The sequence below is a fragment of the Hesperophylax consimilis genome, chromosome 20 (genome assembly GCF_061612785.1).
Source record: "Hesperophylax consimilis isolate HC1 chromosome 20, BYU_Hcon_1.0, whole genome shotgun sequence".
NCBI classification, from domain to species: Eukaryota; Metazoa; Arthropoda; class Insecta; order Trichoptera; family Limnephilidae; genus Hesperophylax; species Hesperophylax consimilis.
The window spans coordinates 16,430,087-16,453,387 of NC_142855.1; the positions used below are offsets into that span (position 1 = coordinate 16,430,087).

The window sequence follows — 23,301 nt, forward strand, 5'->3', positions numbered from 1 at the left end:
TTTTCGGGCGTTTACATTGCTAACGCTGGCTAAACCTTATGAGATACAACAAAATAATATAATACGGAATTGTATATCTTAAAAAAGTCTACAGTAAAGTCCTTAATGGTATATGTCTATCTCCTGAGAATAACTCCCAGCAACTCCGGTAATAATCAGCTAGTAATATCAAAAAAATTGATACTGCGTATGTTCGTGCTCGCAAAACTTGAAAAGTAGTTGATAATTTCAAAGTTTGTTACTGTGAGATGTAATTATTATTTATACCGCGGATAGTAAATTGAGAATTTGTTTTTTTCATCTCTTGCGGCTCCGACAAACTGTTTAACACCCCTGGCTTAAAGTCAACAGCGCCCAGTCCGCTGGGGACCGGTTATGCCTAGGTCAACATTGAAAACCTGTGAAATTGTATGAAATATTATCCTAATATATGGGACATTTATAACACTAACTAAAGAGGTAAACTCTGTACGATAATAGCGCTAAAGAAGGTGGGCCATGAACTAAATTATTAAGAGGAATCTACAAGCCAAAAATGTGTACATTCTTGGTATACCTTATATTGTAGGTAATAGGCATTAAAATCGCTTGACAAACGGAGTCTAGAATCGTTCGATTTCAAGCATAAAACTGGTTTTTATTTATTTTGTAAATAATTTTATAAGAAAGCAAAAAAGTTAATCAAGTGAAACTGTCACAGATAATCTTAGCTATAATACTGTATTTTTTTAAAGTTGTTTCCTTTACGCGTTCATACATTTCTATCAAAAAAATATTTTTTTTAGTACTTTGCATTGATATTTTTTTATAGAGTAATTTATTGTTTTATTTGTATTCTACTCAAGCGAAGCGATAGGAAAACCTTCAATTTATCTAAAGCATATTTTTTGGTATTCATAATGTACACCAATTCGTTATAAAGATTAGTTTGAGAATACCTTAAATAAATAGATTGAGGAATACCTAAAATCTGAATTATTATATTTATAGAGTTAGTAAAGTTATTAGAAGCAATGTGTAGTAAATACACACCACAGATAAGGAAAGGTTAATCTTAAATATGAATTTATTAGAGTCTTGTTGAAAAATGTCGAAATAATTTTAGGATTTATTAATTTTTAATTTTAATATTCCTTTAGAACAAATAAACAACACATTTTTTACATTTTAACAAGAAGATAATACTAATATATCTAAACGAAACATGAAACAGAACAAAACACATAAAAAATTAAAAAGGTACATTTTGACGATTTGTTTCGGAGAATTTGAACAATTCATCAAATGTCATCGTTCATTTTCGGCTTCTGTGAAAGTCCTTTTTCAAGTTCTGTTATTATATTATTATAGGCTAGTTGCTTGACAGAACAGAACTTGAAAATGAACGTTGTAATTTGATGAATTGTTAAAATTCTCCGAAACAACCCTTCCTTATTAGAAATCTTACTGACATAAAATATTGCAAAAATATGATTTAAAAACGGGATTGCAGGCCTTTAACAAATGAATTAGTAAAACACTAATGTGTTATGGTGACGTCGGAACACGTGTTCATAAAAATTATAATATTTTCGCATTGCGTAATTATATAATATCAGGACAAATGCTTGTGCAACACGTGTTCCGATATATTATCAATGTAATAAAAGTTTATTAGGAAACGTGCTGCAGTCCCGTCTTTAACAGGATTTTAATAAATTAGCAATACTAATTTTTCTTCGTTACGATCTCAACTGGAAATCGATCCTGGAATCTCACCGTCTTACCGGGATAACGCCTCTAACCACTCTGTCATTTATCTCATATTTTAAATTCAGAATTAACAATATTATCTTGTAACTAATTTTTTTGACAGTTATCTTTTTGAATGATTAAAAAGTTGTACAGAATTAGTTTGCTCTCGAGTCTAGTTAATATAAGTGTTCCTAATAACATTAATATTGTCTTGTCTCGTCAAGATTGCCATAAGATAGATGTAATCTACACTGATTACTCTAAGGCCTTCGATAAGGTAAACCATTTCATTCTAATTCAAAAATTAAAACAATTAGGCATCCATGGTGACTTACTCCGGTGGCTCACTTCATACCTTTGGAGTAGACTTCAAAGTGTCTTAGTTGAGGGAACAAAGTCCAGCTTCTTCTCTGTGCCCTCCGGTGTACCTCAAGGTTCTCATTTAGGCCCATTATTATTTAATGTGTACATATACGATATTCATAAATGTTTTTTACATGCTAAAAAAATATACTTAGTTATTAAATCAATCAACGACTGCATTAAACTTCAAGAGTACCTCAGTCGTCTCTTAGTCTATTGCGAATTAAACAAACTTGTTATTAACATCGCAAAATGCAATAAATTAACATTTACACGTAATAAAAATAAAATATCCTTTGTATACACACTAAACGGCACACACATCAATGAAGTAAAATATATCAGGGACCTTGGGGTAACACTGGATGTTAAATTAAACTTTATCCAACACACTGATGACATCATTAACAAAGCCAATAAAATGCTGGGATTTATAATTCGCACAGCAAAACCCTTCCACAACATAAACACTCTATATTCCCTTTACACATCATAAATCCTCATCCTTTACACCTCGCCCGCACCTGGAACACTGTACACCGATCTGGACTCCTTTATACCAAGCCCATATCTAAAGAATAGAAAGAATTAAAAAAAATTAAACACATAAATTATAAATTAAACTTACACTTCTCAAATTATACCGAATCCATTAAATTTCATAATTTTAACTCCCTCCAAACACGACGTCTAATTTTTGATCAAATCTTATTGTTTAAAATCCTAAATAATTGTCTGGACTCACTAGAACTTACCAATTTAATAAATCTTCATATTCCGTCTAGATCAACCCGACAATCTAATTTATTTTATCTACCCTCGTGTAGAACAAACATTCGAAAAAATTCCCCAATTCCTCGTATATGTGCACAATATAATACAAAATTTTACAGCATTGACATTTTTGGTAATAACCTAAAGAAATATCGATATGAAGTAACGCGTACGATCGATTATTAATATGAGAGTATGGAATGTATCGGGAGCATCTTCTATCCTCTTCCTATTTTCCTCTTCCTCTCACCTTCCTTCACCAAATTAATTTTAAGATATTAACACTTCAATTCCAATGAACTTTAACATAAGAAACATCTGTGGCTTGACTTCAGTTAACTTGTATATTTATATCTATCATTGTATATTATATAAAAGCTGTTTGTTTCTTACAAAATAAAATAAAGTATGATACAAATTAATTTGAAAAAAAAAACAGTTTTTGTGGCGGACAGAGATGCACATATATGTCACAGAACGAGATGGAAATATATTTGTGAATTGAAACGTGGCATTAGCCATGCTTTGTGACCAGATTTGAATAGCCAGGTACTTTCCCCAGCTACCTCTTTCCACTAATTACAACATATTAAATTATTATTGTGTTATATAAAATATAATAATATAATAATTATTATTATGTTATATAAAACCCTTGTCAGAAGCCAACTTGAGTATAACTCTACGTTATGGTCTCCATTTTTCAATATTCATTCAGATAACATTGAAAAGATTCAACGGAAGTTTCTAAGGTTTATAAATTATAAATTGCATATTCCTATACAAAACATAAATTCCAATTACCTCTTGGATAAAATGTCTCTATTGAAACTTTCAGAAAGAAGAATAAGCACAGATTTAATACTGTTACAAAAAATACTACATTTTAAAATTGACTGTCCCGAATTACTTCAATGTATCAATATCCATGTCCCCAAAAAATCATGCCGACATTTCTTACCTTTTTACTTCAATAACACCAGGACACTAGCTTACCAAAATTCTCCGATTCCGACTCTTCACAGTCTTTCTGATCTGGTGATATATTTCATTTGAAAACTAATCAGTATAAATGTTGTATATTCTATCACTTTTATTCTTCTAGACACAAATAGACGTATGTACCCATATAACTTCTCCGCTTCTACTATTTTGTTTTGTTGAATCTTTTAAATTCAATTATTGCGTGAGGATTCATTTTTGCCATTATGTTTACATTCTTCTTTATTGTATTAATTTTTAAGTGTTTACTCTGATACAAAATGCTTGCATTTTTTTTAAGAAAAGCCCACTAGGGCGTGTAATAAATAAATAATAAATAAATATCTCACGAGCTCCATGCGGTTAGGAGCAGTTGCAACTATTGTACGATATCACATAAAAGTAAATTGTCATTTTCTAAATTGTAATTATTTTTCAAGAATTCAGACTATCCTGTATTTTTCACGTGCCTTGGTTCGTAATAACTGGTGTGGAAAAAACGGTAATTTATTTAAAAATATATCATCTTTATGTATTTTTGTAACCGCAGTCAAACGAACAATAGTGAACACAAGCAATGATCGTTCGTAAACTTTGATCCCTTGCATTTATTATAATAGCCGAGGCGTTCCCGATGTTGCTCGAATTTTCTCTACTTTCTATAAATATAATATGCATTTATTATATACAGGGTTTTCTAATAAGAGGTGTTATTTTGAATAGCCCGCTATTTCGGTAGATGTTACTTTTGAAGCTGTCATTTTTTCACATTTGACAAGTAAAAACTACGATATTAATAAAAATGGAACGATACACGCTTCAACAACGCATTGAAATTATTAAAATTCACTTGAGTGAATCAAATGCAAATCATCTTGAGTGATGAGGCCCATTTAAACCTCGGTGGCTTCGTCAACAAGCAAAATTGTCGCATCTGGGGCTCGGAAAACCCAAGAGTTTCTCTGTCCTCAACGTGTGACTGTTTGGTGCGGTTTATGGTCCGGCGGAGTCATTGGACCTTACTTTTTCTAAAATGAGGCTGGAGCAACAGTTACGGTGAATGGATTGCGCTATCGAGAGATGATTAATGATTTTTTATGGCCAGAATTGGATGGTATTTATCTGGACAACGTTTACTTTCAACAAGACGGCGCTACGTGCCACACAAGCAATGAAACCATTAAAAGTGCCACGCGCTATTGTTTCTCTGTCTGCACAGACATACTGAGCCACAGCAATGCGTGTCGGGGCTAGTTAAAAATAATTCCTTATATGAGAAAACCGTCATCAGTTCACCCGGACAAGGTTTGCCAATTTTCTAAATAATTATTATTGTACACGATGTCCGGAAACTCACAGTACAAACACTGGTGAATCTTCATCACATTTGGTGTCTATTTTGTGGTATAACTTTTTTCGATTTGAGTTTTCGTTTTCGAGTAAATCGGGTCCAAAGTTGAAGTTTTTTAGGCCAAACGTTTTTCTGTCGCTGCGGGGGTTAATATGTCGCTAGGGGTCAATATGTCGCTAGGTAGTTAATATCTCGCTAGGGGCTTAACATGTCCTAGGGGTATAATATGTTGATAGGGGGATTCATATGTCGCTAGAGGGTTAATATGTCGCTAGGTGGTTAATACGTCGCTAGAGGCTTAACATGTCCTAGGGATATAATATGTTGATAGGGGGTGTAATATGTCGCTAGGGGGTTAATATGTCGCTAGAGCGTTATTATGTCGCTAGAGGATTGCTATGTCGCTAGGGGTTAATATGTCGCTAGGGGGATAGTATGTCGCCAGGGGGTTAATATGTCGCTAGGAGTTTAATATGTCGCTAGAGGGTTAATATGTCGCTAGGGGTTAATATTTCGCTAGGGGGATAATATGTCGCTAGAGGGTTAATGTGTCGTTAGGAAGTTAATATGTCGCTATGGGTTGATACGTCGCTAGGGGTTAATATGTCGCTATTGGGTTAATATGTCGCGAGGGGTTAATATGTCGCTAGAGGGTTAATATGTCGCTAGGGATTAATATGTCGCTCGGGGATTAATAAGTCGCTAGAGGGTTAATATGTCGCTAGGGGTTAATATGTCGCTAGAGGGTTAATATGTCGCTAGGGGTTAATATGTCGCTATGGGTTGATATATCGCTAGGGGTTAATATGTCGCTCGGGGGTTAATAAGTCGCTAGAGGGTTAATATGTCGCTAGGGGTTAATATGTCGCTCGGGGGTTAATAAGTCGCTAGAGGGTTAATATGTTGCTAGGGGTTCATATGTCGCTAGAGGGTTAATATGTCGCTAGGGGTTAATATGTCGCTAGGGGGTTAATATGTCGCTAGGGGCTTAATACGAAGCTTAGACCTGGCTCCTGGCTGGAAGTTTTTTTTACCATTTAGTTGCCGAAAAAAAAGTTTAATTGGTTTCCCTGTGATTTAAATTCACCAGTGCGCACCGCTTGTTCTACGATTTTCGGGACACCGTATTTAAATTAAAAAATAAATAATTGAAATTAACTTATAATACGTTTGTCTTTTATTTGAAAGGTATAGTGAATATCTAGTATGGAAATGTGCTGCTTATTTGTGTTTCAAATTATAAAAAATGGGTCATTAAAAAAATCGATTTTTCATCATTTTAGAGTCAAGTTCGGCAATTATTTGTTTATTACAATGGTAATTATTAAAAAAATAATCTTAGCTTCCCTACAATGCAAATACAATGAAATCACAAATAAATAAAAATATGAATTGTTAAAAAAACTATTTTGATAGACTTAATTTTCAAACCACCGATTTACGTTGGAACACTAATTTGTCACATATAAATTTTAAATTTAATCACAAAAGACGCAAATCGTATTTTTTACGATGGTTTATTTTTTAAATTTATATATCATTGTTTTAAAATGGTAGAATGAAAAAGATTATTTTTTTAATAATTACATCAACTTACAAAAAATTGTCAAAGTTGCAATAGTGAAATTTTTTTTTCTACAATGTCCTATTTATTATAATTTAAAACACAAATAAATAAAGTAGATATTTGCCATTCAATTTGATTTAAATAAAAATTATTCAATTTGGATTTTTATTTTGGCCTCAAATTCGAAATGAAGTTTAATTTATTTATTTAATTTCCACGGTAAAAATAATAAATGACACAGTATACAAGCAGTACAGTTTTACCCTATAAGATAATGTTGGCATCACTGGGTGCTTTACCCTTTTAAGATAATGTGGGCCTAAATGGGTGCTTTATTCTTTAATATAATGTGGGCCTCAATGGGTGCTTTACCCTTTAAGATAATGTGGGCCTCAATGAGTGCTTAACCCTTTAAGATAATGTGGGGCTCAATGGGTTCTTTACCCTTTTAAGATAATGTGGGACTCACTGTGTGCTTTACCGTTTAAGATCATGTGGACCTCAATGGGTGCTTTACCATTTAAGATAATGTGGTCCTCAATGGGTGCTTTTCCCTTTAATATAATGTGGGCCTCAATGAGTGCTTTACCCTTTAAGATATGTGGGCCTCAAAGGGTGCTTTACCCTTTGAGATAATGTGGGCCTCAATGGGTGCTTTACTCTTTAAGGTAATATGGGCCTTACTGTGTGCTTTACCCTTTAAGATAATGTGGGCCTCAATGGGTGCTTTACCCTTTAAGATATGTGGGCCTCAATGGGTGCTTTACCCTTTGAGATAATGTGGGGCTCAATGGGTTCTTTACCCTTTTAAGATAATGTGGGACTCACTGTGTGCTTTACCGTTTAAGATCATGTGGACCTCAATGGGTGCTTTACCCTTTAAGATAATGTGGTCCTCAATGGGTGCTTTTCCCTTTAATATAATGTGGGCCTCAATGGGTGCTTTACCCTTTAAGATATGTGGGCCTCAAAGGGTGCTTTACCCTTTGAGATAATGTGGGCCTCAATGGGTGCTTTACTCTTTAAGGTAATATGGGCCTCACTGTGTGCTTTACCCTTTAAGATAATGTGGGCCTCAATGGGTGCTTTACCCTTTAAGATATGTGGGCCTCAATGGGTGCTTTACCCTTTGAGATAATGTGGGGCTCAATGAGTTCTTTACCCTTTTAAGATAATGTGGGACTCACTGTGTGCTTTACCGTTTAAGATCATGTGGACCTCAATGGGTGCTTTACCCTTTAAGATAATGTGGTCCTCAATGGGTGCTTTTCCCTTTAATATAATGTGGGCCTCAATGGGTGCTTTACCCTTTAAGATATGTGGGCCTCAAAGGGTGCTTTACCCTTTGAGATAATGTGGGCCTCAATGGGTGCTTTACCCTTTAAGATATGTGGGCCTCAATGGGTGCTTTACCCTTTGAGATAATGTGGGCCTCAATGGGTGCTTTACCCTTTAAGATATTGTGGACCTCACTGGGTGCTTTACCCTTTAAGATAATGTGGGCCTCATTGGGTAATTTACCCTTTAAGATAATGTTGGCCTCACTGGGTGCTTTACCCTTTAATATACAAGTATAAGTAGACTTAGGTTTAATTAATATTGATTGAAAATATTTGATATTATAGCCTTTTTGTACCTACCTTCTGTGCAGTTAAATAGATCCACCACATCTGCATCTATTACTAACTTTGTTTTACAAGTTTTCTAATGCCGCACAGCCATTCCTCTAAATCATGTGTTTTTGGTCTTAAAATTTGATAGGTTAGAATTATTTAAGAAGCTTTAATTAAATACTGCGAGTAGAACACATCTTGGCCTTTGAAATAATCCAGTACTTTTTTTAGTAAGTCTTTTTATAAGCTCAGAAAAAAATAATGTATTAGGCCTATAAAAACTGCTTTAAAGTTCACAATCTCCTACTTACTAACCACTTTTCGGTTATGGTCTTATTGTATAATGTGGCAATTTAAGTTCTAGTTCAAAATTATTGTTACAAATTTAAATGTTTGTGCCTGAACTTCGAAAAATAAAATAAAACACACTTATTGTGTTTTTCACGCAATGTTTTTTTCTTGCATAAATCAAAAGAGGCGGCTGGCGTTGAGCGGGAATTTAACCCTTATCGTCATCTACATAAGGAGGGTTATTGTTAGCGGCCCGATTCCAAAACTTTCACCACTTAACCTTTCCTTATCTGTTGTGTGTATTTACTACACATTGCTTCTAATAACTTTAATAACTCTATAAATATAATAAATTCTGGGTTCAGATTTTAGATATTCCTCCGTTATACATTTATGTACTGAATTAAAAAATAATATTTTACATAGTTTTCAAATTCAATTAAAAATCAGAGTGTTTTGTTAAAAATCGGGAACAAATACACCAATACAATCAACCATGTGACACTGCTACCCGAAGAGTGTGCGAGGAAATGACACGCTATTGATGTCCCGCTTTAGTTCGCTATGCGGGAACATGAGAAATCCTCACGTCCGCAGTTGTATTTAGACCATCGATACCTACGACCGCATAGCTGTGTGTGTGCGTCCTGCGCCCATCCAACCCCTGCAGCCAAACGGTCGCGGGCTGTCGTTAGATAAGGATTAGCATCCGCCGATGGTTTTTTCATGTTTTCAGCAATTAAATTACAATTATTATCACTTTTGATATAAAATATAATAAACATAAGCGATTAACTATGAATATTCATATTTTTCCGATATTAAATTGCTTATTTTGAGATGTGTATTGACTACACAGCACCAGAACGCGTGGATTTTTTTAGCACAGTAAGGGAAAGGTTAAAAAGAAGAAGAAAAAAAATGTACAAATATTTTTTGACATATTTACAGATTTTTAAAATAATTTATTTGTCATTGAAATGGTTAAATTGTTGTTATTTTAATGTGCTGCTAAAAATAATAACCTTCAGTTGAAAGTTGCAAAAAATAACTGAAATATTTATGCAAATACTTGTTTTAAAGTGAGCCCATTTACGTCATTCAAAAATGTGACGACACTTAAATATTCAAGTGATTTGTTTTTTAATTTTTTAGTACAGTCGAGTCTAGAAGATTAAAACTATAAATTGGCATAAAAAATCTACCATTGCAACGTAATAAGTAAATAACCAGTAGTTCTAGTAATTTCTTCTTTTGTCTATCTCTAAATAGTAAATAAATGTCCTTATCCACGTTTGTCTGTTTGTACGCTTAGTTCTTCTAAACTACTATTTTTTTTTTAATGCTTCCGATTTAGTTGTCCGGGTTAAGTCTTCCCCATAGGAAAAACTAAACCCTTCCACTCACTTTTCCACAAATGATCAGCTAGTCAATCAACACTATGTAAGTGCATTATATAAGCAAAATAAATACAAAACAATACAAGAACAACAACACGTCGACTCACCAGATATCAAATGGGAAAAAAAATTCACCGACTCCAGATATTTTCATATCAGAGGGTTCGGCTCGGTAGAACTTCTAACAGGGCCTATAAATCCTACTGATCCCTCAACATAAATATTTAAAAAGTCTTTTGTTATCCTACATGTATTCAAAATGACCGACTTTTGCATCTTTATATATAATTTTTTTGAAAGATCTAATACGCCTAAATTTTGAATGAGAGAGCTAGGTATAATGCCAGTAGCCGAAATAACGAATGGTAATATTTTTATAGTCTGAGAATGCCAAATTCTTTTTATTTCATTTCCTAAATCTGTGTATTTTCTTATTTTTTCGCTAACAGATTTTTGAAATTATTATTATGATTATTATTATTATTATTATTATGTGCAGAGTAGGCAGCATTCTGCTGATGCGCTCATATCTGATTTCACAACAAGTTTGACAGTAATTGAGTTGTTTTAAGTTTGAACTAAGTCCTTTCTTCTCTCCAAATGTGAATCCAATAGAGCTTTGAATTGATTTATATTTGTTGCATCGATGACATGTTGTGGGAGTTTGTTCCAAGCATCCACTACTCTATTTGCAAGGAAGTGTTTTCTAGGATTAGATGCAAAAGGCGTTTTGGTAATAGTGTCCACGGAGATTTATATTTTTATTAGTAGTGAAGATTTGTTGGATGCTAGGGCAACTGTAATGTCCAGATAAAAGTCTCGATCAAGTCACCCCTTTCTCTTCTTTCTTGTAAGGTTGGTAATCTTAGTTCCTTGAGTCTATCTTTGTATCGTAGATCTTTACTACGCAACAGATTTGTTGTCAATAATAAAGTACATACGCTTTACTGTTCTCTGCTAGTTTCCTGTGTTGTAGAGGGAGTTTTATTTAACAGTTTTCTAGAATGTTTTGTCCTTTGTGTTCCAGAGCTCTGCCATTATGCGTCTGGTGAGAAGGCGTGAGGGCGGGCTATCCGCCTGGCCACGTGGTCGACGTTACGCACGCCCGCATCACAGGTAACAATACTACCCACTAACTAACTAACTATCACGCCGTTTCGGGGTAGGCAGAGAGGACGGACATACACATTCTTTCATTCATACATATTTTTCTATTATTCTGACTCTTGACATGGCTTGAATCGAGTATCTGATTCACTTGATCGTGCCATGTCTTCCTCGGGCGTCCCCGACTTCTGCTACATCACATTTGCATCATATATCCTCCTTACACTCCTATCTTCGCTCATTCGCTCTACATGCCCAAACCATCTAAGCGTCCCTTTCTTAATTTTACTCATTACGCTTACATCAGCCTTGCACTCTTTGCGGATCTCCACATTCCTCACACGATCAAACATGGTTTTACCGCACATAAGCCTCAAGGATCTCATTTCAACAGCATTCAATCTACTTTCATCCTTTCTTTGCCAGTTCCATGCCTCACTTCCATACACGAGGGTAGGTACCAGCACTCCATTGTGGACTGCTAATTTCGCTTCTTTGGACAATTTTTCGTTAGTGCCAACTGCGTTCAGTCCTCCATTAACCCATTCATGACGAACTATTTTTTTTTCGAATTTCGCGCAGAAAATTCACAGAGTGGTTGGTTTTGAAAGTAGAATAAGAACGTTTTTTTCGGAATTTGAAAAAATCGTCTCCTCATCCCCCAGGAGCCTCGAGAAGGATGAGGTCCATATGGATCTTTCGGCAAATAACTAGTCAGAAATTTCATTTTTTCATCTTTATTGTTCAAAAAGTGTAATTTTCAACAAAATTATTTAGTGTGATAGCCCTCGAAGCATTTCACGCATAGTCCGACCTTATATGTGATGCAACGGATGCGCTGCTTGCTTTTACAAGATGCACAAGACAGTTTTCCTCCCTTATTAGTCTCAGTTATCGGTATTGGCCCAGGATAATGGGGGACGGAGGTATCATACTGCATCGCCGTTTGACCTATTTTGGTGAGTTTGTCGGGTGCCTTGAAGTATTTCTTGATAGAATACTTCTCGCAGTAATGCTTTGATATTTCTTCACGGAATTCTAACTGCCCCAATTTAAAATTGCCCGTGGCTTTGCGCTTCAGAAGCCAGCAATTCTGAATGGTTACATCAATGGCCCAGGTAAAAATGGACCACCACCATTTCTGTTGGCGAACAGTAATGCGATAACATGCAACGTTTTGGTCCATTCTGTCAGTTCCGCCCATATTCGTGTTATATTGATGAATTGCATATGGCCTCTGTATACTGATCTTTTTTTGCTCCTTCCGTGAGTAACGGCTTGCTAGATCCAATGGATTCTTTCCGTATTTTGTTGAAGTTACAGAACAAACAGCGTTATCAACCCATTGAGTAACGTAGATGGGGGTCTTGCCAAATGATGTCTGCGCACTTTCAGTATGTCCTCGAGAAAGCACACCTTTGTTGTATTTTGACATTGTTGCCTTCTTCTTGGGGATAGGAGATGAACTGGGAATCCGATTGTCTCGAATTGTACCTGTGCCATTGTATCCATAAAAATGCAAATAGTACAGCAATGGCATACCCGTAAAAAGATTATCAAAGTAGAAGTGATATGGCAATTCGCGCTTTTCCACTGGCAATTGATCGACCAACATAAGTAGTGGTGAAGCATTCAAGCCTACAACACCATACTCCTTTGGAATCCGGGGATTGCTGCCTTGGTAGATCTCAAAATTGATCAAGTAACCGGAGGGTGTATTTAGGCTCCACACTTTATATCCGAATCGAATGGGTTTGCCTTTTATGTATTGCTTACATCCATGGCGGCCATAGTATGGAATCATCGATTCATCATAACTTAAATTTTCTTCTGGGTGGAAGTTTCGCATAAACCGTTCAATAAGCCTATCTGTAAATGGACGTAACTTCCACATCCGGTCTGCACTATTGAACTGATTTGGTGAAGCAAAGTGTATCATTTTGTGTATCTGTTCAAATCTATCACGAGACATGGTGGACGCAATCTGCTTATTGTAGAAAGGGCGAGAGCTGCTCCAGTACAATCGAGTTGATGGAATCGGGCATAATTCCGATGTTCTAAGTATACCCATGTACGCTTTGATATCCCCGACAGTTAAAGGTGATACTTTATGACTATTTTCAGGGTCTTGCTTGGTCTGATATTTGTTGGATTCTGTAACGATGAATTCGTACATTTCGTTGTCAAAATTTAGTTCAAATAATTCCACCGGTGATAAAGCAGCTACGTCGGTATAATTTCCTTCGGGAAATATGCTAGAAACAATTGTCGTCACATCGTTAGACTTCCATTGAAACATAGTTTTCGGACCAGGCATACGTTTTGGAATGCGATAAGGTGGTTCAGAGGGATCATTCACTCTGTCTCCAGTACTAACACGGCATCGTTTCAAAGGAGGCTCGAAAGAAGTGCTTGCAGACGCTTGACCGTGTGATGCTGAAGCGTCGAATAAATTTATGTCGAAGTCACTGAAAGTTGAATCCAAACGCTCGTCTCCGAAATGCTCTAGATTAGGGTTCTCTTGATCTGAATCATAATCGGGCGTATCTTGTCCCTTTTTGTGTCGACGGCGATTTACGATTTGGCAATTAGAAAACAATTGCGCTCGAGAAATATTGGCAATTATTCCACCGTCATCTTCATCAGCTGAATCTGCTCCGGACAAATCACTCTCATTTGGCGGCTCCACATACACATCCACATCCACTACCTCATCATCCTCCAAATTCGTATCCGATTGTTCTTCAAGCAGTAACATCACTTCTTCAACAGTCAGACCCCTAAAAAACACGAAAAAACAATGAAATCTGCGAAAAATTACAATTTATGTATAGTGAGATCTGCCGAAAGGTCCATATGGAGCCAAAAATCAAAACCTTCAATTCAAAGTACTCTCTTTGATACAATAAGGATTATTTTTGTAACAATATGTCTATAAATAGTTAGTAAATATCATTCTTTACGGATCATAAACGGTTTTGGAAAAAAAAAATCAAATCTACACATAAGTTTATTGGATTACTTACTTCACTCGCTTTGACATTTTGAAAAATTTGCACTTTTTTTCAAACTCCGTTTATACACGTCTGTCCACGCCGGCACATGCAAACGAACTGAGCGCCTCTAAGACAAACGTGTTCGTACATGCTTGTAGACTACATAAAACTGAATTTCGCATCGCCATTTTAATATATCGGCATGATGTGACTAATTGAGGTCCAACACTTTTTCGAGGTCCATATGGCACCTTCGTCATGAATGGGTTAATGGAGTTACCTGCATTTGCCCTACTTTACAATACTACCCAACTAACAAAAACCGAAACGAGCCAATTTGATAGGTGGGCATCGGTACCGCTACCCTCGAAACCATCAACACCTCTGCCATAGGTAACTTCGGTGGCGAGCTACGGCTCGTAATTTAACAGGGGTGCCCGGGCTCTTACTCTTGACGGCAGAATCGTCTGCCCACGGTCTGCCGGATCAGGAGAGGTCAGTTTAGGCAAACCCTTTGACCTCTCCAGACGATCTCTCTCAACCGCCTTTCACCGCAGTGGAAGAAATGAATTCATACATCCATCAAACCTGGAAAAACTCTCCTCAGATTCCTAACAACGCTTCACACATTTTTCCTTCTCATAATTCCCTTCCTGAAATAGACCCATCGAAGCCAGAGTAAAGCTAGCCTCTCAGAAGCTGGGCGTACTGTACAGGGCCCGCAGATACTTTAATAGTACACAACTGCTGACCCTGTACAAATCGCAAGTGCGCCCTACTGTCGAATTTGGCAGCCATCTCTGGTCCGGAGCCCCTAAATACCTGAAAAAAACCCTTGACTCTGTGCAAAAACGGGCGGTCCGTTTGATAGATACCCCAATCTTAACAAACGGACTGCAATCTTTAGAGCACAGGCGTCAGGTAGGTATGCTGTCCTTGTTCTATCGGTATTACAATGGAAGATGCTCTGAGGAACTAGCGTCATTGATCCCTTCGGAACCGGTGCGTAGTCGGGATACACGCCAAACGCGCGCCCAACATTTGTACACGGTTGACATTTGTCACATGAGAACGGGTCGCTTCTACGATTCGTTCTTAAGTGCAACAGCTCGGCTGTGGAACGAACTGCCGGCCTCTGTGTTTCCTCCCTCCTACAACATGGGACTCTTCAATACCCATGTTCACTCCTTCCTCTCCACAAAAAGACCCTCCACACAGCATACCCAAAGATGACATAGGCCCTGAGGGAAATTATTTTCTTCAGGGCCTCCTGTGTGGAGTAAAAAAAAAATACCCGGCGCAGACGAGTAAAGTTTGCTGAAGTAAGGCAACGTTTTGCAGAGCAGTCCATCGTGAGACTTTTCGTGCAGATGTGTCTTAACTAAATAGAGTAACAAAATATTAAATATTGGAAACAAGTCCAAACTTTTGTCCACCCGATTTGGGATATGTAGTTTTTTATGCAGCCAGCAATTAATGGTGATATTACAATGCGAGTTGCCTGTATACCGTCAGATTCATTTATTGACAAATCACTGCGACGCGCCACTCTGTCCATTCCTCACTCCGCGCACAGTGCAGAAAGCAATCTAGACTGGAGTAAGTATATAATTTGTAAGAACACACATATTAATAACAAGGAGTAAGTATATCAGGGCTCTATATAAGTCCGTGTCACTGGGCGTCTTGTATAAGGCTAGCAGATTCTTCAACAGTAACAGCTGTGTAACCCTGTACAAATCTAAATTGAATTCGGGAGCCACCTCTGGGCTGGAGTCCCACAATATTCGATAAACCTCAATTTCGATAAAGGAGGGCGCCTGTCTGATTGGCAATCCGTTGTTAACATACCATTTCTAATGCATTGACGCAAAGTGGACATGCTGAGTCTGTTCTACAGGTATTTTAATGGAGCCTGCTCTAAGGAAGCACAGATACAGGAAAGCGACATAGCTACCCTGCCTTTATGTGCCACATCTTAGATAATAATATAAAGAATATGTATTGTAAATTTTAACAAAATCGATTATGTAGATATTGAGGGTGGCCAGATAACTCATCAAAATGACAACTCAACGAACCTATAAAAAGTGTTATAAAGTTATGAAAAGTTATGAAACAAAAACTAGGTTTAATAGGTTACATATGTAACTATTTAACATAGTTTTTGTTTCATCACTATACACGGTGTCCGGAAACTCGTAGTACAAGCGGGAAACTGGAGAATCTACACCACATGGGGAACCCAAAAAAACATAAAGTTTTTTGATTTGAGCATTTTCAAAAAAAAAAAAAAAAAAACCAAAAAAAAATATTTTTTGGCTATTTTAGGGTTAAAGTTTTTTCTGGTGTTTAGGGTTGAATAACAGATGTTTTAACCCTGCAGAGCAGAAATATTTTATGATTACACCGGGTTAAATGAAGGGTGATTTCAAAATAATGCTTCAAATCCGAGTTTCTTCATTTGTTTTACTTTCAAGTAGTTTTAATTAGTTAGGTACTTTGATCTTCAGTAATAATTTATAAGAATTTGATTAAAAAAAAAAAATTAAAAAAAAAAAAAAATCAACTTCAAACTCGATTTACTCGATAACGAAAGCTCAAATAAAAAAAAATATACTACAAAATCGACTCCAAATGTGATGTAGATTCACCAGTTTCCCGCTTGTACTACGAGTTTCCGGACACCCTGTATATCACCTTTTAACACGTTGACTGCCAACTACAAGATAACTCGTAGATTGCGTTCTTTGCTAGGACGTCGACAACAAGATAACTCGTAGTATATCAGTGCTAATATGGATAGATGGCTTCTGGGAAGAGAACAAAACATCAATGCTGGCTTATAGAACAGAAAATTTATTAATAAATTAACAGAAAATATAATTATAAAAATTTATTAGTAATACGAGGGTGGTCTGAAAAGTTTCCGACCTAACAATGAAACAAGGTTTTTTTTCCTACTTTTTTATTTATTTTTCTTCATAGTCTCCTTGTAACTTTACACTCTTCTCCCAGCGATGCTCCCATCTCTCTAACCCCCTCCATATAGTACTCGGCTTTTTTCTCTGCTAGATCTGGTGAGAAAGGCGGATGGTCAAGCAGTTCAAACCGTAATTCGTGGATTTTATCCATGGCAACCGCCGAGGTGTGAGACGGTGCGTTGTCTTGGTGAAACAGGATTTTCTTTTTCTGCAGTGTCCGTTTTTCCGCTATTTCTGCTTTCAGCTTGTCAAGTAATGATGCGTAGTATGCTCTTGTTATAGTTTTTCCTTTTTGAAGATAATCAATTAAGATAACTCCATGACTATCCCAAAAAACAGTCGCCATCACATTCCCAGCCGAGAAAACAGTTTTTGCTTTTTTTGGAGCCGGTTCCCCCTTTGCAGTCCACTGTTTTGACTGTATTTTTATATCGGGTGTATAATTGTGTATCAAAGTTTCATCTACAGTAATTAATCGGCGCCAAAACTCGGATTTATTGCGCCTAAACTGCGCCAACAGAGCGTTGGAAATGTTCATTCGAACACGTTTTTGGTCTAACGTGAGCAAACGCGGCACCCAACGTGCGGACAGCTTTCTCATGTCTAAATCTTGATTTAATATGTGACAGACACGTTTTTTGGACATTTTCATAACCTCTGCTATCTCTCTCATTTTAATTCGGCGGTCGTCTAACACTATTTGGTGCAGTTTAGCAATTTTATCGTCAATAGTTGTAGTTTTTGGACGTCCCGAACGTTCATCGTCTCCCAAGCTCCTACGGCCATGTTTAAATTCAGCTGCCCAAAATTTCACTGTGGTAAATGATGGTGCAGAGTCCCCATACACAGAGTCCAACTCATTTTTGATTTGTGTAGGCGTATTGCCTTTCAAAAACAAAAATTAAATAACAACTCGATACTCAATTTTTCCATTTTCACAAAAACACACACATCTACTCACTCAAACGACTGTCATCTAAAAACTGCGCGTCCAAAATGGCCGAAACTTTGGTGAGTAACTGTCAAAAGATGCACAGCTACATTCACTAGCTTTTATTGACGAGTACCACCATCTTTGCGTTGAGGTCGGAAACTTTTCAGACCACCCTCGTATAATATGATTAAATGATATTGGCTTTTTATACCGGAATTCTGAAAATTGCCGTGGCAGTCAACGTGTTAAAGGTCTTTTGAATTGTCATTTTGAGGAGTTATCAAGGAAACGATATTGAGATATCTCGTAGTTTGAAAAAAAGTAGTTTCGAAAAAAAAACATGTGATATGAACACCACTGCGTCACAAAGCAAACCGATTCTGTGACGTTGAATATTCAGTGAGTCTAGTTCCGACTTTTTCTACCTGAGTTACTTTGAAAATTCCCCAAAGGAGTAATTGTAATAACTGAATAAAGAACAATACCCTTTTACGTGTAGTTTTTGATTAATTGCTAAAACTTCGGAAATAAAGTATAAACAATTTATATAACTGTAGCGAGAGCTACGATATGTATCTAGAACACTCCAGACGCAATGCGAAGTGATCGGCGTTCCTACGTTCCTACCTACGGCCTACGAGTACTTGCCGCTGAACGAACTACCCACATCAATACAGTTGCGAGTTTGACTGGGTACATTACGCACACCCGCCAGACGGTTCTAGGCATTTGCCTAGGCTTAATTCAAGCGTCACCGAAACGTCTAGATCCAGCGAGATCGTCAGTTTACCAGCGGTCTCGCGTAGCTACTACCGCCGTCGGCTTGACTATATAAATAGGCCCGACGCAGCGAGCAGTCAGTCAGTCATTAGTCGCGAGTGACAACCTGCGCACAGGACCTTACACCCGGCTCTGCACGGTTCAACCATGGACTCTAACGGGATCATCACAGCGCCCTGGTTCCAGCACATCTGATCAGCGCTACATCCACGCACCTAGACCCCGCTGCATCCTCGCCGGTCTACAAATCTCCCGCAGAACCGCCGATCAGGTCCATCGCATTTTCGGCTTCCCTGTTCAGCACTGGAGCACCCGGAAGACCCATGGTCTTCACCAGTTCCTGACACGTCCACAAGTCCGGTCACCAGCAAGCGCCGTCGACTCACTGACCCGCACATTGACCAACACTCCATTGCCTGCATACGGAGTGTTTATCATCGGTCCTGGAGTCATCTCATATACGGCAACCTGACTCAATAAAAACACTGTGACCTTCATAAACTCTTTCATTGTGTCTCCGCTACTTAAAAAATAGTTTTTTTGAAAATCTCAAGGTAGTGTAACATACTAAAAAGGTGGAGAAACCATGACATAATGTCAATGCTACATGCCCAAAATCAGTGTAGTACATTAAATTGACACCACACTTTTTTTTATTTTATTTTATTTATTTATTTGTTGTTTTTATTTTTATTATCAGGAGCAGTGGCTGCTGTCAGGCGCCCAGGTGCAGCATGGAGGGTCCCAAGGGGAGCCCTAAGACGGGGGGCTCGAGACAGGGGGGCGACGCCCCTGAAGACAGTTCTCAACCATGTGAGTTATACAGTCAGTTTCCTACTTGCTTTAATCACTGAAGAAATAAACCCATAGAAATGTGTATTGGCTTGCCCGTGTTCATGAAGTAAGGTCATTTTTTTCTTACTTTCGGTAAAATTGATTAAACGACGTTACCTTTATTCTATGTGTTATTTGTTTTTTATATTAATTAAGGAATATATATACCACATATTGGACATTACATTACATATTACACCACATATTGGACATTACATTACATATTACTCCACATATTGGACATTACATTACACATTACACCACATATTGGACATTACATTACATATTACACCACATATTGGACATTAAATTACATATTACACCACATATTGGACATTATTAATATCTGTCAATTGTTTCATCACTGTAAACTTTGTGCTGTTTGTTTCTATAATATCAAATAAATATCTCTGGTTCGGTTGTCTGTGCGTTGCGTTAGTTAGTCCTGCGTGAATTCTGGTTTAATGAATTCAAATTTGCTTTGAATTTAGGTGCTATTTCCAAAATAGGAACTGAACAAAACCTTTAATACATATAATGTATTCAAAAGAGGATAAAATTCATACGTTTAATACATATAATGTATTCAAAAGAGGATAAATTTCATATGTTTAATAGGTACATATAATGTATTCAAAAGACGATAAAATTCATACGTTTAATACATACAATGTATTCAAAAGAGGATAAAATTAATATGTTTAATACATATAATGTATTCAAAAGAGGATAAAATTCATATGTTTAATACAAATAATGTATTCAAAGGAGGATAAAATTCATATGTTTAATACAAATAATGTATTCAAAAGAGGATAAAATTCATATGTTTAATACAAATAATGTATTCAAAAGAGGATAAAATTCATATGTTTAATACAAATAATGTATTCAAAAGAGGATAAAATTCATATGTTTAATACATATAATGTATTCAAAAGAGGATAATTTTTGTAATTTTCAAAATTGGATTTGTAGAGAATACAGACTATCCCTTGATTTATCACGGTTCTGCGCTAGTAAAAATATAATTTCGGTTGTGTTTACGTAACACTCTAAAATTCAATTAAACGTTTATTCAAATATATATTATATAATTTATGCTGCCGTTCTCACTAATTACCGGAAAATTTTGTATCCTCATTATTCTTAAAATTTATATCCTTTGATCTTCGCACGGGTCTGCGCTATTAGTTACTCAATAAAAGTAGATAATCGACATGAAATGAAATAAATAATTAAAAATACGTTTTCGACGTATTTAATTAGGTAGCTATTTTTAAAAAATGTCAAAATTACCTGTGTAACAGGCAAAAAGGGTGAGAAAACTATCTATGTAACAAGCCAAAAGGGTGAAAAAACTATCTATATAACAAGCCAAAAGGGTGAGGAAACTATCTATGTAACAAGCCAAAAGGGTGAAAAACTATCTATGTAACAAGCCAAAAGGGTGATAAAACTATCTATGTAACAAGCCAAAAGGGTGAAAAAACTATCTATATAACAAGCCAAAAGGGTGAGAAAACTATCTATGTAACAAGCCAAAAGGGTGAAAAAACTATCTATGTAACAAGCCAAAAGGGTGAAAAAACTATCTATGTAACTGGAAGGGTGAGAAAACTTTCTAAATAACCACTATTCCGATCTGAAGGGGTAGGCAGAGAGGATACATCTCCACTTATTTTTGTCTTCGCCGTGTTATTCACTTGAACGTTCCGTATCTTCCTCACACGTGTCCGACTCGAATTCTTATACCATTGACTTCCGCCTCATATTTAACATTTTTTTTACACTCCTTTCTTAGTTTATCTGCTCTACATGCCCAAACCATCCAAGTGTCCCTTTCTTAAATTTAACCATTTCATTTATATCAATTTTGCATTGTTTCCGGAACATAAATTTTTAACACGGTCATAATTCTTAAAGATCGCATTTCTACAGCATTAAGTTTACCTTCCATGCCTAACGAGTCAATAAATATATTATTATGTGTTTCCCCAGCTATGCCGTGGTTCGGAATGGATATCGGCGGTACCCTAACCAAGCTTGTGTACTTTGAGCCGCGCGACTCCTCAAAGCGGGAACTGGCACGCGAAGCTGAAGCACTGCGCAGCATACGCCGCTACCTGACCAAGAACAGCGCCTACGGCAATACGGGTCACCGCGACGCACATTTGCAGGTGAGCACTGTCACCCGTTACTGGCACTTCTTCTTCTTGAAAATAATTAACTTTGGGCATCTTGCAATTTGAGTAATTTGAAAGTATGTTGCCTGTTGTATGTTGATGATGCGGTGCTGATTGCTAATAGTATAGATGATCTACAGTCTCTCGTGTCTAGGATGAACCAAGTATGCATGAAGAATGAGTTAATGATGAATGTAAGTAAGTCTAAAGTAATGGCGTTTGAAAGAGAGAGTACGAAAACAGTGTGCAATATAGTTGTGAATGAGGAATACTTGGAGCAGGTGGATGAGTTTGTGTATTTAGGAAGTATGTTCTAGAGAGATGGGAAGGCTGACAGAGATATTGAAAGAAGGGTAAATGCAGGTAACTCCATTAATGGAGGACTGAACGCAGTTGGCGCTAACAAAAAATTGTCCAAAGAAGCGAAGCTAGCAGTCCACAATGGAGTGCTGGTACCTACCTTGATGTATGGAAGTGAGGCATGCGACTGGCAAAGGATGAAAGTAGATTGAATGCTGTTGAAATGAGATCCCTGAGGCGTATGTGTGGTAAAACCATGTTTGATCGTGTGAGGAATGTAGAGATCCGTAAAGAGTGCAAGGTTGATGTAAGTGTAATGATTCAGATCAAGAAAGGGATGCTTAGATGGTTTGGGCATGTAGAGCGAATGAGCGAAGAGAGGAGTGTAAGGAGAATACACGATGCAAATGTGAATGGTAGCAGAAGTCGGGGACGCCCGAGGAAGACATGGTACGGCCAAGTGAATCAGATACTCGAGTCGGGCCATGTCAAGAGTCAGAATAATAGAAGAGTATGTACGATGTATGAATGTGAATGAGGCAAGAAGTGTGTGCCAAGACCGAGTTGTTTGGCGGTCCGTCCGGTCCCGTCCGTGATGGTTAGTTAGTTAGTTTTATCTTGCAATACTTAGTTTTAATATAGTGCATAAGTCTACTGGTAGTCCATTCCTCTTGGAATGAATGTAGTCGTCGCCATGACTTGATCGAGAGACCGGTTGGTGGCTGTTAGCGTTCTTCACAATAAAAAGAAGTCATATGAGGCTTTCCTGTTAATAAATACAGGACTAAATTTGACACAGAATTTGCTACGCACCTTTTCACAGATAAAAAAATCAATGTTCGCAAGTGACGAATCGACAATCTAGAATAATATTAAAATACATTATTTCCTTACCAAGCGAATAAAATTTATTTTATTTTATTCTGGCATTTCAATTATTATTAAAATTAAAATTAAATTACTTAAGGTATAGCGACCTGTGATTTATTTATTTATTTAACGCCCAGAGGGCTTTTACATGGTTGGTAGCATAATTTTAATTTGACAGATACTTTGAAACATAAAAAATAAGAATAAAATTACATTTGATAAAAGCTATGCAACAA

The 23,301-nt window shown here is 36.8% G+C and overlaps 1 protein-coding gene across 2 annotated transcripts in view; it reads left to right on the forward strand.

Moving 5' to 3' along the window:
• fbl (pantothenate kinase 3 fbl) overlaps positions 1-23,301 on the forward strand; it is an 81,508-nt gene that overhangs the window by 45,819 nt on the left and 12,388 nt on the right. For both annotated transcript variants that reach the window (XM_089643647.1, XM_089643648.1), the window contains exons 2-4: positions 11,102-11,190; positions 19,576-19,688; positions 21,711-21,889. In XM_089643647.1, the coding sequence (XP_089499773.1) occupies positions 11,114-11,190; positions 19,576-19,688; positions 21,711-21,889 (369 nt within the window). In that variant the 5' untranslated portion in view covers positions 11,102-11,113. The remainder of the gene's footprint in view (positions 1-11,101; positions 11,191-19,575; positions 19,689-21,710; positions 21,890-23,301) is intronic.